Source organism: Neolamprologus multifasciatus, chromosome 14, assembly GCF_963576455.1.
Source record: "Neolamprologus multifasciatus chromosome 14, fNeoMul1.2, whole genome shotgun sequence".
NCBI classification, from domain to species: domain Eukaryota; kingdom Metazoa; phylum Chordata; class Actinopteri; order Cichliformes; family Cichlidae; genus Neolamprologus; species Neolamprologus multifasciatus.
Window position 1 is genome coordinate 8387902 of NC_140452.1, and position 13863 is coordinate 8401764.

Consider the following 13863-nt stretch of genomic DNA (forward strand, 5'->3'; position numbering starts at 1 on the left):
TCTCCGTTTTTCTCGTCCACACGTAAATGCAAAAACAGAATTTTCAAAAATATCCACCCTGGCTGGAGTTTTTAAAAATCTCCGTTTTCAGTGATCAAAAACGCCGTTTACGTGTGGACGAAAGGTGCAAACGCATAGAAAAATCTGCGTTTTCAAAAATACCCGGGTACGTGTGGACATAGCCTTGGACTGACGATTGCCGATTGGAAAATTTTTACATATCGCCCAACTCTAACAGGTTGTAATTGTTGCCCTGTGGATGCTGATGCTGATATGAATTTTTGTCAATACTGATTTCTTTTTAAAAAAGTAACTGGCAGCATACACAATCAAAAATTCACTTTTCTTCAATTTAAAATATTCACATTTCCATCATTAAGAAAATTATTCTCAGGTTCTCATAAACTGCATTAATTGCTTTAAGTACTGCAGGGTCTTCTCTTACATAAGCAACTGAAAATAAAGTGCTCTGGTACTGGAATAAATCAGAATGAGCTGAAGCTTTACTTGACATATTTTTGCCTTAGCAAACACAAGCAGGTGTAACAGATTGAGATAACAAACAAATGTCAGGTATTCACATAATTTTCCAGCGTATTTTTAAATTCACCTGACAACAGGACTTTCACTCGTTTCCATAGTTTTCATCATAACCAAGGCTGCTATATTGTCGCTGGCTCAAAGCACAGGAAAGCTTTATCCTTAGGCTCACTGTATTTGTTAGTTGTTTCAAAATGTCTGTATTCAACTGGTTGATGATTTGAATGATTATGTTTTTTGTCACAAAGGTCTCACTGTGATGGAAATGCACAAACGTTTTAGTATTAATTTAAATGAACAGAAACTAGTCTTACAGCCATTTATTACTCAGAATTACAGTTAATGATTCAGACATTCAAATAAAATTTAGACTGTATAGTAAGTAGGGATAACTTTCAGCACAGCCTGTTCCAGAGTTAATATCAAATTTCCTAAAAGCTATGATGTATTCCAAAAATATGCCTAGAAAAGACAAACGTGGATGACTCACATCAGTTTTTCACTGTAATTAAAAACAAATCTGACAGACATAAAAGTACCTTTGTGCTCACGCAGCTCTTTCTGTAAGTTTGAGGAGGAAAGCAACAAACCGAGATAAAGGCACATTTGTTTTTGAAGTTAAGAGTTTATGTTACTATGAACATCTAATCTACAAAATAACCTAAGTCCACCTAAAGAAAAGAGATGGATGGGATTGTGGCAGTGAAGAAGTGAGAGGAAGTAAGTCCCATTGTTTCTCCTCTTAATTACAAATGAGACGCTGTGGAGTAACTTACGTATGCTGACATTAGAAGAGGGAAGAAAGTGTCACCGAGTGCCTCTTTCTTCTCTCTGCAGCAGTTTACACTTAAACCTTTGAGACTCGTGATGTGAAATCAATGAAAATATGTACTCCAATTCTCCATATTCTCTTAGGAACAGATACAAGAAAAGGAAAACAAAAAAAACCCAAAACAAGCAAGGAAATAAAATGACGCAAACGCAGTCTTGAGTAAATAAGCCTTTAAAAGAACAGCCTTTACCCTGCTTCTTAGCATCCAGGCCATCTGCTGATGTGCTGCATGGCCTACAGAGAAGAACAGGGGGAGTTTGGGAACTCCAAACATCTTTTAATGTATATAATTGATGAAGAGATGCTGTAAGTAGGGCGCAGATTTAATGCTCAGCTTACTTTTTTTTGTAGAGCAACTCCCAGGTTTCCCAAGTATTGTGACACTTCCTCTGTGATGAGCTGTACCTGACGGTGTGAAACAAATCCCAAGTTGACCAAAGTGCCTGCTGCTGTCACCAGCACCACCATGTGTGCCACCTATTTCCTGTCAGCTGCTGCTTATTCCCTTGAGAAAAGCTTTGGGATTAGAATTAATAACAGCGCTTACAGTGGAGGAACAAGTACTCAGGTGATTCACTTAAGTGAAAGTACCAGTGCTGTAAAATGTCCACGTTACAATCAAATGTCTCACGAGTAAAAGTGCAGAAATATTACCTGCTAAATATATCCACCCATACTCTATATGTAAAAATCTTGAGCCATCCCTCATTTCCTTATATATTTGCTGGGAAAATAGATAAAGCAGTTTATGAAGCAAAAACAGTACAGTTCTAATTTCCTTTTCTTCAAGTAGTCCTCAGGAATAGTTCTCCAGGCGTCTTGAAAGACATTCAAAGCTCTTCTTTGGATGTTGGCTGCGTTTTGTTCCATTCTCTATCAAGATGATCTCGCACTGCTTCAATAATGTTGAAGACCCGGCTCTGGGGAGGCCAATCCATGGCACAGTCTTCCACTGTGTCTTTTTCTATCCCGGCATTGGCATTGTGTTTGGGATCATTCTCATGGTGACAAATAAAGCCAAGGCAATCAGATGTTTTTCAGATGATGTTGCATGGGGGATCAAACCCTGAAAGTACTGGATGAAATGCAATCCAAAACCATGAGAGAGTCTCCACCGTGTTTTACAGATGACTGCAAAAGCTCTGTATATATTTATACAAGTTGAACCATAAATTTCAAGTTTGGATTCATCATCATGTTTTCCCACTGATTTTTTAGCACAGTTCTCATGTAACTTGACGTAGCTCAGAAATATCTTCTGTTTTTCCCATCCTTAAGAATGGCTTATTGATGGCTACCCTTCCACCGAGACCATATGTGATCAGATTTCAGTGAACAGTGGATTGATTAAGTCAAGAGTCAGATTCTTCTCTCAAATCTGGATGTTCTCTTCTTTCTTAAGGACACAACATTCAGATAATGTTCACCAGGTTTGTAATGCAGCAGCATTGTGCTATTAATGCTGCTGCATTAGAGTGCAATCAGCATTTTTCTACTATTTACCAATATCTGGTTTTCTTGAGCGGTTTCCAACGAAGTCAGTCAGGTCAAGAAGATCACAGCACAAATTGGACTTGTTGTGAGATGACTGATGAAGTAGGAAGGAGGAAACACCGGCTGTATTATTATAAATATTTCTATATTTCTCTCCGAAATACTTGAATATAAATTAAAGGAGATATCTCCTCTTCAGAAACACAAAATGTCCTGGAGCCGAAGCATGTCGCTGTTTATGAGCTTAAAGTTGCTTTTCTTGAGTAAACGTACTTGGCTGCATACATATTGCAGCCACCAGTGACAATCAGTGACATACGATACATGCAGAAACTCATAGTGAAGCAGTGGCACAGGGTTGCCTCTTAACTAAAATAATGCATCATGATCCGTTTAATGTAACCGCCGACCCATCAACTGCATGATACGTAAATCAGTCATGCATTTTATTAGAATCTCCATTAATCTGCTGTATCATATAATGTAATGAGTGTTAGGGAGCGAGAGGGCAGAATGGACGGGCAGATGTCTAAATGTGCTAATTGGCCAATTTGTTTACTCCATGCCAGGTGCTTGTGTGCAGTCTAAGCATGGCAGCACTCCCAGCGGCAAGCGGTGACCCACTTGTATAGCAGTGCCTTTTTCCCCCTATTTAACTAAACACAGTGCCACTACTTATAATCAAAATATTATGTTGAACCACTGAAAGCAGCTGGCTGAGGAAGCCACAGTTTATTGGCCTGCAGGAACTGGTGAACAGCTCCCGTGTGACTCTTAGCGAAGCTCGGATACATCAGGTGGAAATGCAGTAGTGTTACAAAGTGGTTTTGAATTTAAAAAAAAAAAAAAGAAGGAAGCCTGCAGGGGAGCTTGTTATCAACCCTGGTACATGTCCCACTGTGCAGGTGTTGCATCATGTCCTATCTGAGGAATGCCTGTTTGACTTAGACCCTATTTACTTCAGATTTCTGAAATGTGTCTTGGACAATTAGATCATGAGTGGACAGCGCTAAATACTAAATAAAGTGTAAATGACCGCCGAGACTCATTATTCTCACTCAAACAACTTGCCGAGGTGGCGTGGGACACATTTGGCCTTGTATCTTTTGTACTGTAATTACTAATTTGTCCTGATGCCCAGCGAAAACACAACGGGAAAATATGTCACCAATGTGTCGGTTTTTTGGCTTGTATCTCCAAGTCACAAATGACTTTGGCCTGACAGCTTCAACAGTTGAATCATGCGTACACGTTCTTCTTTGCTTGACGCATTTTGGATGCGTTTTCTTAGCTAGTTCTTGCTCAGTCAAAATAACTGTGGACAGAAATCTTGGGGTCACGTGGGGTCAGCTGGAGATTGAAAACACACGATAGACACTTCTATGCGCTCTCACTAACCCTAATCCTATCCCGCACTTTGGGAGAGCAGCGCCAGCCACTGCTAGCAAATGCTGCTTTGCAATAGCAAACTAAAACCTTTAACTGAATCCTAAATATCTATTGAGATTATCTAAAATATAACACACATATTATGTGAGTTATATTTTATATTTTATTATTTTTTATGTATTGTTTTACATAGTTTAACATTATCTGTATCACATCGTAAAATATCTAAAAAGCCTCCACAACATTAGCATGGTTATTTTGTTGCCTTCAGATCTGTTTTTCTGGTGTAGGACTTCCAAGCTCTCAATAAGATCCACATTTACACAACAAAACCGCACTTTTGACAGAAGTTGAAATGAGCCGGCGCATTTGTTGACTCCGGAGAGTTAACTTTTGTCTAGTCCAGCCTGTGCTTTGTAGTTTCGTCTGTTTGTTGTTTGAATCCTCTCTATTCTTCTCATTCCCTTTACTTTAGAATTGCTCACAGCAGATTGCTGCACCTGCTTCTGCTGGAAGTCTCTTCTTGTTGATAGGGAGTTCTTCCTCCCCACTGTCACCAAGTGCTCGCCCATTGCTGGGGTTTTCTTTGTAATATTAAAGGTTCTTAAGGATGTAAAGTGATTTCAAATGACTACAATTGCGTATTCAATGGAAATGTCCACTGGCTGCCCACTTGTGATCCTACTGCCCAACCAGCTGTAAACAGATACCCCCTAAAATGGACAGCTGCACTACATGTGCCTGCAATACAACAGCCGTGCAGAAGAGCCCAATGGCAGAATGGCTGAAGCCATCTTGGTGTTGCTTCAATGACTCTGTGTCATCTTGGAGCCTGTAGTTTGCTGTGTTATTAGGAAAATCCCCGAGTGTAACACAAATTCAACAGCACTGCAAACTACGGTACAGTTTTCCAAACTTCTCCAAAACTAAAAGGGAAAAAAAAGGACTGCAATCCAATCAATCAACTGCACCAGTCAATCTAGGACAATGTAAGGAAAACCTATGATTGTGCTTAAGAAGCAGTGAGGGAAAAGGGCCTATGCCAGTCCATAGAATAGCTTTTGAGATTTTTCTGTCTGGATACTGGGATGGTACCAAGAATTCCTTGTCCTATGTTCTCTCCAGCTCCACCTTCATTCACGGAGACGCCGGCGCAATACGTGGAGGCGAAGGAAGGGGGAAGCACTGCGCTAAGCTGCTCTGCCCAGGGAAATCCAAAACCAATGATCAGCTGGCTGAGGGAGGGGGAGGAGCTTGCAACCAACGCAAAATACTCGGTAAGAAAATATCATGGACATAATTCAGATTTATGATTGTGTGCAAAAATAGAAGTGGGGTTTGTGCACAGATGGCATCATCCGCTGAGCCCATCTGTACTGACAGTATGTTATGGACTATGTCTCACTCGGGCTAATGTCAGTTTGTTCTATTGTCGAGCTGCTTCATGAGCTGTGGTTTAGTCTCTAAACCTGATGTGTTGTCCGAAGTCTGAAAAAACAGCAAAACCATCCCATCGTTTTTGTACATTTAAAACATTGCACCACAGACTTGGTGTACAAGTAGTGGAAAGCTGCAGATATTTGGCTATTTAGGAAACAATTATGTCATCGGTCCAGGATGACTGTCAGGCTGTTCTGTCTTCCCTGTGATGTCGTTAGGAAAAATAAAAATAAACCCTGCTTAATCTGAACAATTTTAAGCACAGCTTAGTGGCACACCTCACATTTCTGAGCCCTCTTTGTTGTCTGGTGATGCCTGACTGTTTTTTTTAAACTCCCAAATGCAGACAGCCTGATGTCATGGCAAGGATATTTCTGGCACTGCCTCAGTGCTTGCAAACATTTAAATCAGGTTTGTGGTGTTAGTTGCAACAAATCAAAGACAGTCAACCCACAGCTCCATGACAGATGATTCAAAAGCGGCAAAAGCTTCGACGAGCGATGATGCATTAGAGCCATAGGATGTCGAATCTTGAGTGAGCGGTGCAAGTGTCACTTTCTCTGGAGTGGAGGATCGCTTGCTCTCACTATACGATGAGAAGCACTACCTGCACCTACACGTCTGAATGCAGCAAATTCATCTCTGGAGTTAGTCTTGCAAAAGTTAAGTTAGATATGGGAGGGACTCAAACATCAGCTTATTGCTAAAACAAAACGCACACACACACCAGACGCACAAACGCCTGTAACAGATGCAAGCAGATTGCTGATCGTGTCTAAGAAGTGTAGCAACGATGGTAATTTTTCATACTGCTTGTAATTGTTTTTAGGATTTTTCAAAGGTGCTTGCATGCCTTCACATTCTCGTATGTGTCTTATATTCTATTCTGCTGCAGGCGCTATCACCTTTTCGCAGCTGCCAGTGTAACATACAGCAAAGGAAGTGACAGCAGCACAGAAGCGTTTCTGTTAAAGGCCTCGTTTCCTTTCATTTTCTCCTTTTTTGCCCCACCATCAGTCGCCTCTCTTTAACACCATTCCCTCAGTAAACGATTAGACAACATTCTGATGCATTATTAATCTCCCCTTTTCGGCATCAATATTACATTAGCCCTAATATGAATGTTGCACTAAAAAGGAAAATCTTTAGTGGGAGCCAAATGCCAAATTCTAATAACCTCACTTTGCATTTATCGTCTCCCCTCGTACATTCGCCTGTTTCTCGTTGCATCTCCCCTAAAATACGGGAGAGCTCCTTTCTGTGCTGAGAGGAGAGCTGTGTGTGTGTGCGATAGGGAGCATTAGGATATGTTTGCTCACCCACATGCTCAGATCCATGGAGACTTCATGGAGAAAGGGAGGAATGTGACAGACGGGGTTAGAGAGGAGCAGAAACACTCATCCTCCACATTCTCTTCTCTTTGCTTTCCTCATTTTTTTAAAGCCCGGAAAAAAGATGTATTAAGTAACCAGGAAACTGAAAAAGAAGACTTTTAAAAAATTCAGGAAGGCAGCGGCAGCCAACCAAATATCATTCTCACTGGAGTGAAGTGCATAGGACAGAAGTTGAAATTTTGCTTACTTTCCTCACACTCACCTTGGATTGAGTTCAGCTATGGCACAGAAAGTATTGGATCAGAACGACGACCAGTACATGTCTTTAGATTCTGTTAAGATTACTGTGTGTTAACCTCACTGCTGCATTTGTGGTGTGTATGAGTTTAATGATTTGATCTAACAGTGGTTTAGACTCTTTGGCTTTTTTAGATTCAGTGCAACAACAAATGCCAGGATTTAAAAATATGCTAGACCACGCTGTCCCCGAAACATGCTCGATAGCTAGCAATGACAAGCTAGCTAAAAATAACCTTTTGTGCATGAGTGTCTTTGTTTGTGTTACACTCAGCGTCTGACTGAACGTTTCCAGCAAACATTTCAACACTGAATATCTGTCAGATGGCGGTCTTTTGTCGATGTCTAGTAATGGTTGAAAAATAGTTTCAAAATAAAAGTTGTGGGACCTCAATGTTGGCTAAACGTACCTCTTAAATGTCACATGGATGTGGTTTGTTAGACTAATGACCAAAACATTCTGGTTTAAAAGAACAAGAAGGCAATGGAAAAAAACAGACACCACAAGGTTGCTCATGCTTCACTTCTACTGTGCTAACTTATTTCACAGTAAGGGTCATGGGCCAATCACAGTGGCTTTTGGTCAAGACCTTATAACCAATTGGTCACAGCTTGGAAAGCGCTGGTCACTAGGAAAAAGTGTGTATTCCCCATTCAGTAGGTGAGTGGTTACTGGCGCTTGTTGGCAGATTGCCGTAGTTTCTCATCGTCTGCATAGAACATGCTGAATTGTGTACCACTGTGTGGCCATTTTCACCAAGCAATAGCTAGCAACCTCCCACAGCTGCCAACTGGTTGGAGAATACACATTTTTTTCTTACAACCACTGGCTGACAGACAGTTGTCAAACAGTCTCTAGGCCTGTGTGCCTGAGGCTTTAGCAAAACACAAGCTAAGTTTACTTCACTGTTCGGTCCAAATATAGACTGTATGTAAAAGATGGATGTAGCCACCGTTGATATTAAGCTTCATGCTTCATAACAAGACAAAGAGCAAAGGAACCAAAGGCTGTTTTTCCAAAGAACTCTATGTAAAGACAGGTTTTATTTACAACCCTCCTATTGGTCATTTAAAAAACAATGCAGGTTAAAGCACTTAGGAATTGGCTACATTTAAAATTTTTATGTCTGCATTGAATCTATGTAGAGCCTACATAGATTTTGCTGCCAATGCACTAGTTAGCATTAGAATTACGAGAAAACGAGGGTACTGAGTGGGCCAGTCGCAGTTGTTGTGAGCTGCTTGGGCTGCATGTTCACATTTCTAGGGAGCTATACATCATGTTATGGCACTAGTTACAGTTTAGGTTTTCAGAAGGGCTTACTGGTTACAGTACCCCATGGCATAGATAGTTTAGAAACATAAATTCAGACCAGATCTCCAATTCTCACCTGGTATCCCAAAATACCTGATGATTGGATGATGGGTGATGATTGGATGATTGGACTGCAATCATTCTTTTATGGCATGCTCAGTTTGGCTCACCGAACAATTTTGCACTAATCACACAAAGAAAATTTTAATTTCAGTTTTAGAGAGTGAATGCCGCTAACGATTAATGTGATTCATTTTAGCCTTTATATAAGCCTTGAATAAGAGATTCAAGACATTTAAAGTAAATTGCATGTGAAGGAGGTGAACTGGAATTGGAAAGAGAGCATTATTTTTCTATTAAAATAAAGACAGCTTCATTCCTTCAGTCATTTTTGAACCAACAAAGCAAATTCACCTTAAATCAGTGGTTAGTTTACACTCCTAGAACCAAGTGTGCCACACACAAGGGTGTTATCTCGTCATTAATTGTTATGACGGCGATGCAGCTCCCCAACAACCTTGCAAAAGTTAAGCTCCGCTTTGTTTGCTCTGCTTGTACCATAAAACATTTGAGAGACAGATGAATAGCAATAATTCTGCAGGCGTAGCAGATTCTCCGCTCAGCTGTGTGAATGGACAGACTACAGCTGTGTGTGACATGAATGGACAGAGCCTCTCGCCACCTGTTGCATAATTTATGAGGTTTGGTTAATGTGTTTTTCCTCGCCGCTTATTGGTTCTCATCAGTGCCTGCACACAGGGATGTGCGGTAACACTGAGTTAGACGTTACCAAGGTGACCATATGCAGGAATCACACCTGGAGCTAATAAATCATGACACACTTGTGACTTTTAAGTCTTTTTTTTTTGCGTGAAACTTTGACCTGTAGTAAAATTTAACAAACTACATGATCTGAACAGAACACATTTGAGGTATTATACAATTGTACTTCTATTCATCTATATGATATCGTTCTAATTATAACATAACAAGGGCTTTTAAGTTTTAAATTTGCCGTTTAAAGGCTGGATGTTTATTTCTTTCTTCCGCCCATTCATTTGCAGGTACACGATGGCAGACTAACCATCCTTGGCATCACCAGAGATGACAGAGGGGCGTACACATGCCGAGCCTACAGCGACCAGGGAGAAGTGCTCCACACTACCCGTCTGTTGGTTCAAGGTGATGTCTCCTCAGGATGAGTAAAACAGATATGCAAGTTACAAATATAAAAGTCGAATCCGAATGTGTTTTGATATTTTGCCAGATTTTTCATTGAAAAGAAAAATCTTTCCCCGTCTCTACCGGAGGCATACCACTCTGATTGCATCGATATAGTAGTTAGGTTCCATTATTTATACTTAAAGGCAAAGCTCTGCACTCCTCTGGGGTACTGATGTATGTAACATACCTTCTGAGTCTGTATCGGGCAGTCAATAGCTCAGTCTGGGGCCTCTGTATGTGAATGTGTGCACAGCCATGTGTATACAACAGGATCTGTCTAAGAGCGCGTCACTGTCTGTCTCCGGTCCATTAACCAGGCTCTCTGCTAGACACAGATCAGATAGATGGTTGTGATAGCAGCCTCTCTCGGTCTCTTGATACAGCGGGGCTTGGGGGAGTTAACAGTGTGTATTTAACAAGCAACTGAGCATCTTGCTTTTACGGTGTGTTTTAACGCTTGACTTCTGTAGGTGCAAACATAGCAGAGAAATAACTCCACTCCTTCGCAGTACAGTAAATGGAGGCACGCACACACACACACACAAACACACACACTGCAAACATGGTGATTGTTTTGTAACTTACTGAAGACTCTAACTGGTGGTGCATGAGATACAACTGCATTAAGGCTTCAGGCCTCTGGTGGAAGTACCAATTCGATACCGGTTCTCTCTTATCTTCACGCAAGAGCTCTCAGTCATGATATGCGTGTATGATAAATGCACAGAAATCTTTCATTGTAGTTTTGTAGACATTGCAGTGTTTTTGCAATATAACAAGACCAAAACCACAAAAGCAAAAAAGGTTGATGCTGCAGTTTGTTTGAAGATTACCACGAATAACACCATGAAATAAGAGACACGATTACTTCGCACACGCGGATGTGTGGAGGAGACATCTGAGGAGTCATGGTTCTCAGTCTGGTGATCTGTTTTTAATTGTTATGTGAGACGTCTGCGCAGTGATGTAAAAGGCTGTGCATGCTCAGAGGTGAACAGACAGGAGGTTTGTATCTGGGCCTTCTCATAAAAGACAGCTTACCTTTCATGGCTTCTGCTGTTTTATTGAGCGCTAAGAGCAAATCTAGAGCACTTCAGGAGATGAAAAAGGTTACAGTGTGAAACCAGAACGCTGACTTGTATTAAGTTTACAACAGCTGGCTGCTTACTGTATTTTAAATCAGACTGTGATGATATATGCTGTAAATATTACTTAGTGTGTGCCTTTTCTCACCCTGATTTGCACCCGAAAGAACAAAGTTGGTGTGAAAGCCTCTAAAAAAGTTTTTTTTTTAATGAAATTTCATCAATTTTGAAAAAAAAATTAATAGGTTTAGGTTTTAAATAATTAAATTATTATGTTGGGGTCTCATGTGAAGGTGATGATATATGCCTAACATTCAATAATATAATTTTTTTAAAGTAAAAATAAAACAAGAGCTTTGGGCACCACATATGTTAACAAATTTCCCACACGTGGGACTAATAAAGGTTATCTTATCTGATGTGGTGCAAAGAACAAATCCACAGGAAGTTGTGCTTTTTAGCATCTTTGTGCTCGCTGTTTCATCCACTGTCAGCTTTACTGTATTAGTTCAAGCTTATGAAGCGTCATGAAACATCTGCTACAAACCTTTCTATTCAGTGACTGTTCATCCACAAACAAAATATGTTAGAAACCAGCTGAAACTATTAGAAAATATTCACTGGACACTTTATTAGATACACCTAGGCTGTTTTGTGTTCCTCCACATCCCAAAGTTGCTATAAATATTTGCATCGACAAGCAGTTGAACACCTATAAAAACGGCTGATTAGTGTATACTGCAAGCACTGCACTAAATATTATGGCTGATTTTATTTTAAAATGCCTTCTTTGGCGTTGGCAGAGCCTACACAATATATATACCTAGATAAAGACAGTGCCATCTTTGCATTTATTTTTCTGGAAATGGGCCTGAGTCCATTTAGCAGCTAGAAAAACTGAAATGGAGATGAAAACCGAAGCTGTAAAAAGACGGAAATTTTGAATTAACATTCATAAGGTGGATTGAAAAAAAAGACTGCCTGCTTCAACGCTTTTAACACTTTTTTCTGTTTCTTTCAGGGCCTCCATACATCGTTTCACCACCAGAAAATGTCACTGTAAACATATCCCAGAATGCACTCTTTACCTGCCAAGCAGAGGCATATCCAGGCAACCTCACCTACACCTGGTTTTGGGAAGAGGACAACGTCTACTTCAAGAAGTAAAGTTATGATCAAGTTCACTTCTGTACTGTAGCTGTTCTCGCTCTCAGTGTAGGGAAACTTGTTAGTTAAGCACTTGTGTGAGGTTAAGACTTAGTGATTTAAATCAGCACCATGCAAGCTGCATAAGGCCTTTATCCCTGAGCTTTTGTGATGTGATTGACATTGCGGGTCTCTGAGCCCTTCGCTGTGCTGCGTTTTGAGCGACTGTCCAAGGGTATTTAGTTTGTGTGTGCCATGCCCTGCTGTGACCCCAGAGGCAGTAAGAGTGGGCCTGCCGGGGGTCCGTCTGGAACGTGCCAGGCGAGTTAGTGCGCTCTGGTGACAACATCACATGACTCAGGCCTTGTGTCATCATATGCCTCTCATGCGGTGATGATATGAAGCGTAGCCAGGACCTCTGCAGGCTCCCCAGAGCTGGTGTTTAGAGTCTGAGAGGCTTTTGCAGCGAGGAAGTGACAGACAGAACAAGTGGGAAGGAAGAACTAGTGAATAGGGTTTTGACTGGCGGTGAAAACAAGTGTCTGAAGGACGTTCACAGAGGAAGTTTCCATACTAATTTTAAACAGCTTTTGTAACGTCAATCTTGATTTTTTTTTTTCGTTCTATTTTTTTTACAGGATGGGAAAGATTTAGCTGAGGGACTTTATGATGAGACAGTCAGAATTTATGCACTGATCAAACTTTTAGTGGTTGCACAACAAGAGCCTATTGCCAAGTGTTAGAAGTAAGACACGTTTAATTTAAGCAGCTTACAGCAAAGCATAGCCTTTAAGAACAGCTAGCAAATGATCACATGATTAATCACATGTGCATATATATAAACACTCTGGCTATATGTGCCATATGGTACTGAAATTTGGCTTAGTGATCTTTTCCCTTTCAAAACCAGCAAGTTGTAAAGGACTCGATCTATTTAAAAGTGTTTATAGACTTAGCTATCCCTGCCTCAGGTGTGTGCTCCTCTGCAGACAAATCCTCTGTTTGTTTGCCTGTGAACTAGTCCTACATGATCAGGACTTGAGCAGCCAAAATTGGCTCACAGTTACACCTTCAGCCAATGAAGAGTCTTGACTACATTAGATCTTGTGATGTCACATTTTAGCCGATTGCTACAACCACTTAGCTGTTAGCTAAAATGTTTTTAGCATTTATGCACCTATAACAGCTTGAAAAACATCTCATCATTTTTATTTCATGCCTGTAACATTTCCACAAAATATGATTACATATGATGCATTTTAATAGTTAATTGTTGATCCCCTCATGCGTGTAACAGAACAGATCTGGTCATGTGTTCTGAGCCAAATGTTCAGCCTGTGTTATTGTAGAGAGAGCCAGTGTGATTTTTACATCTTTTAGCTCATCCAGCCAAAAGACCGATGAGTTTATACCAGGGTGAGACTTCTGTCGTCCATCCTGTCGTCAACAGTTCAGAAGGAATCGCTACTCCTTCTGGATTAAACTTAAATGAAACCTGCACACAGTGATCGCCTAATGGGTCTTCACCCTAACCGGTGAACTGTGACGGATCGTGAGCCAAATGAGCCGCTATAGCAGTGACCTTCTGGCGTTCTCTTGGTTTGATTCTCATTTTCACTTTTGCTGCTTGTTTGGTGTTGGAGAAAAAATGAGAAATGAGTGAAAAATACCCTTTGGCTGCTGTTTTAGTTACTAACAAATATTATATAGTCAGCATTAATGTTAATGATCCTGATTTAGTTGCAACAAATAATTAAATCATTCAAA

At 40.5% G+C, this 13863-nt stretch overlaps 1 protein-coding gene across 2 annotated transcripts in view; it reads left to right on the top strand.

Moving 5' to 3' along the window:
* igsf9ba (immunoglobulin superfamily, member 9Ba) overlaps positions 1-13863 on the top strand; it is an 87924-nt gene that overhangs the window by 38892 nt on the left and 35169 nt on the right. For both annotated transcript variants that reach the window (XM_085131312.1, XM_085131313.1), the window contains exons 4-6: positions 5381-5532; positions 9706-9823; positions 11972-12113. In XM_085131312.1, the coding sequence (XP_084987438.1) occupies positions 5381-5532; positions 9706-9823; positions 11972-12113 (412 nt within the window). The remainder of the gene's footprint in view (positions 1-5380; positions 5533-9705; positions 9824-11971; positions 12114-13863) is intronic.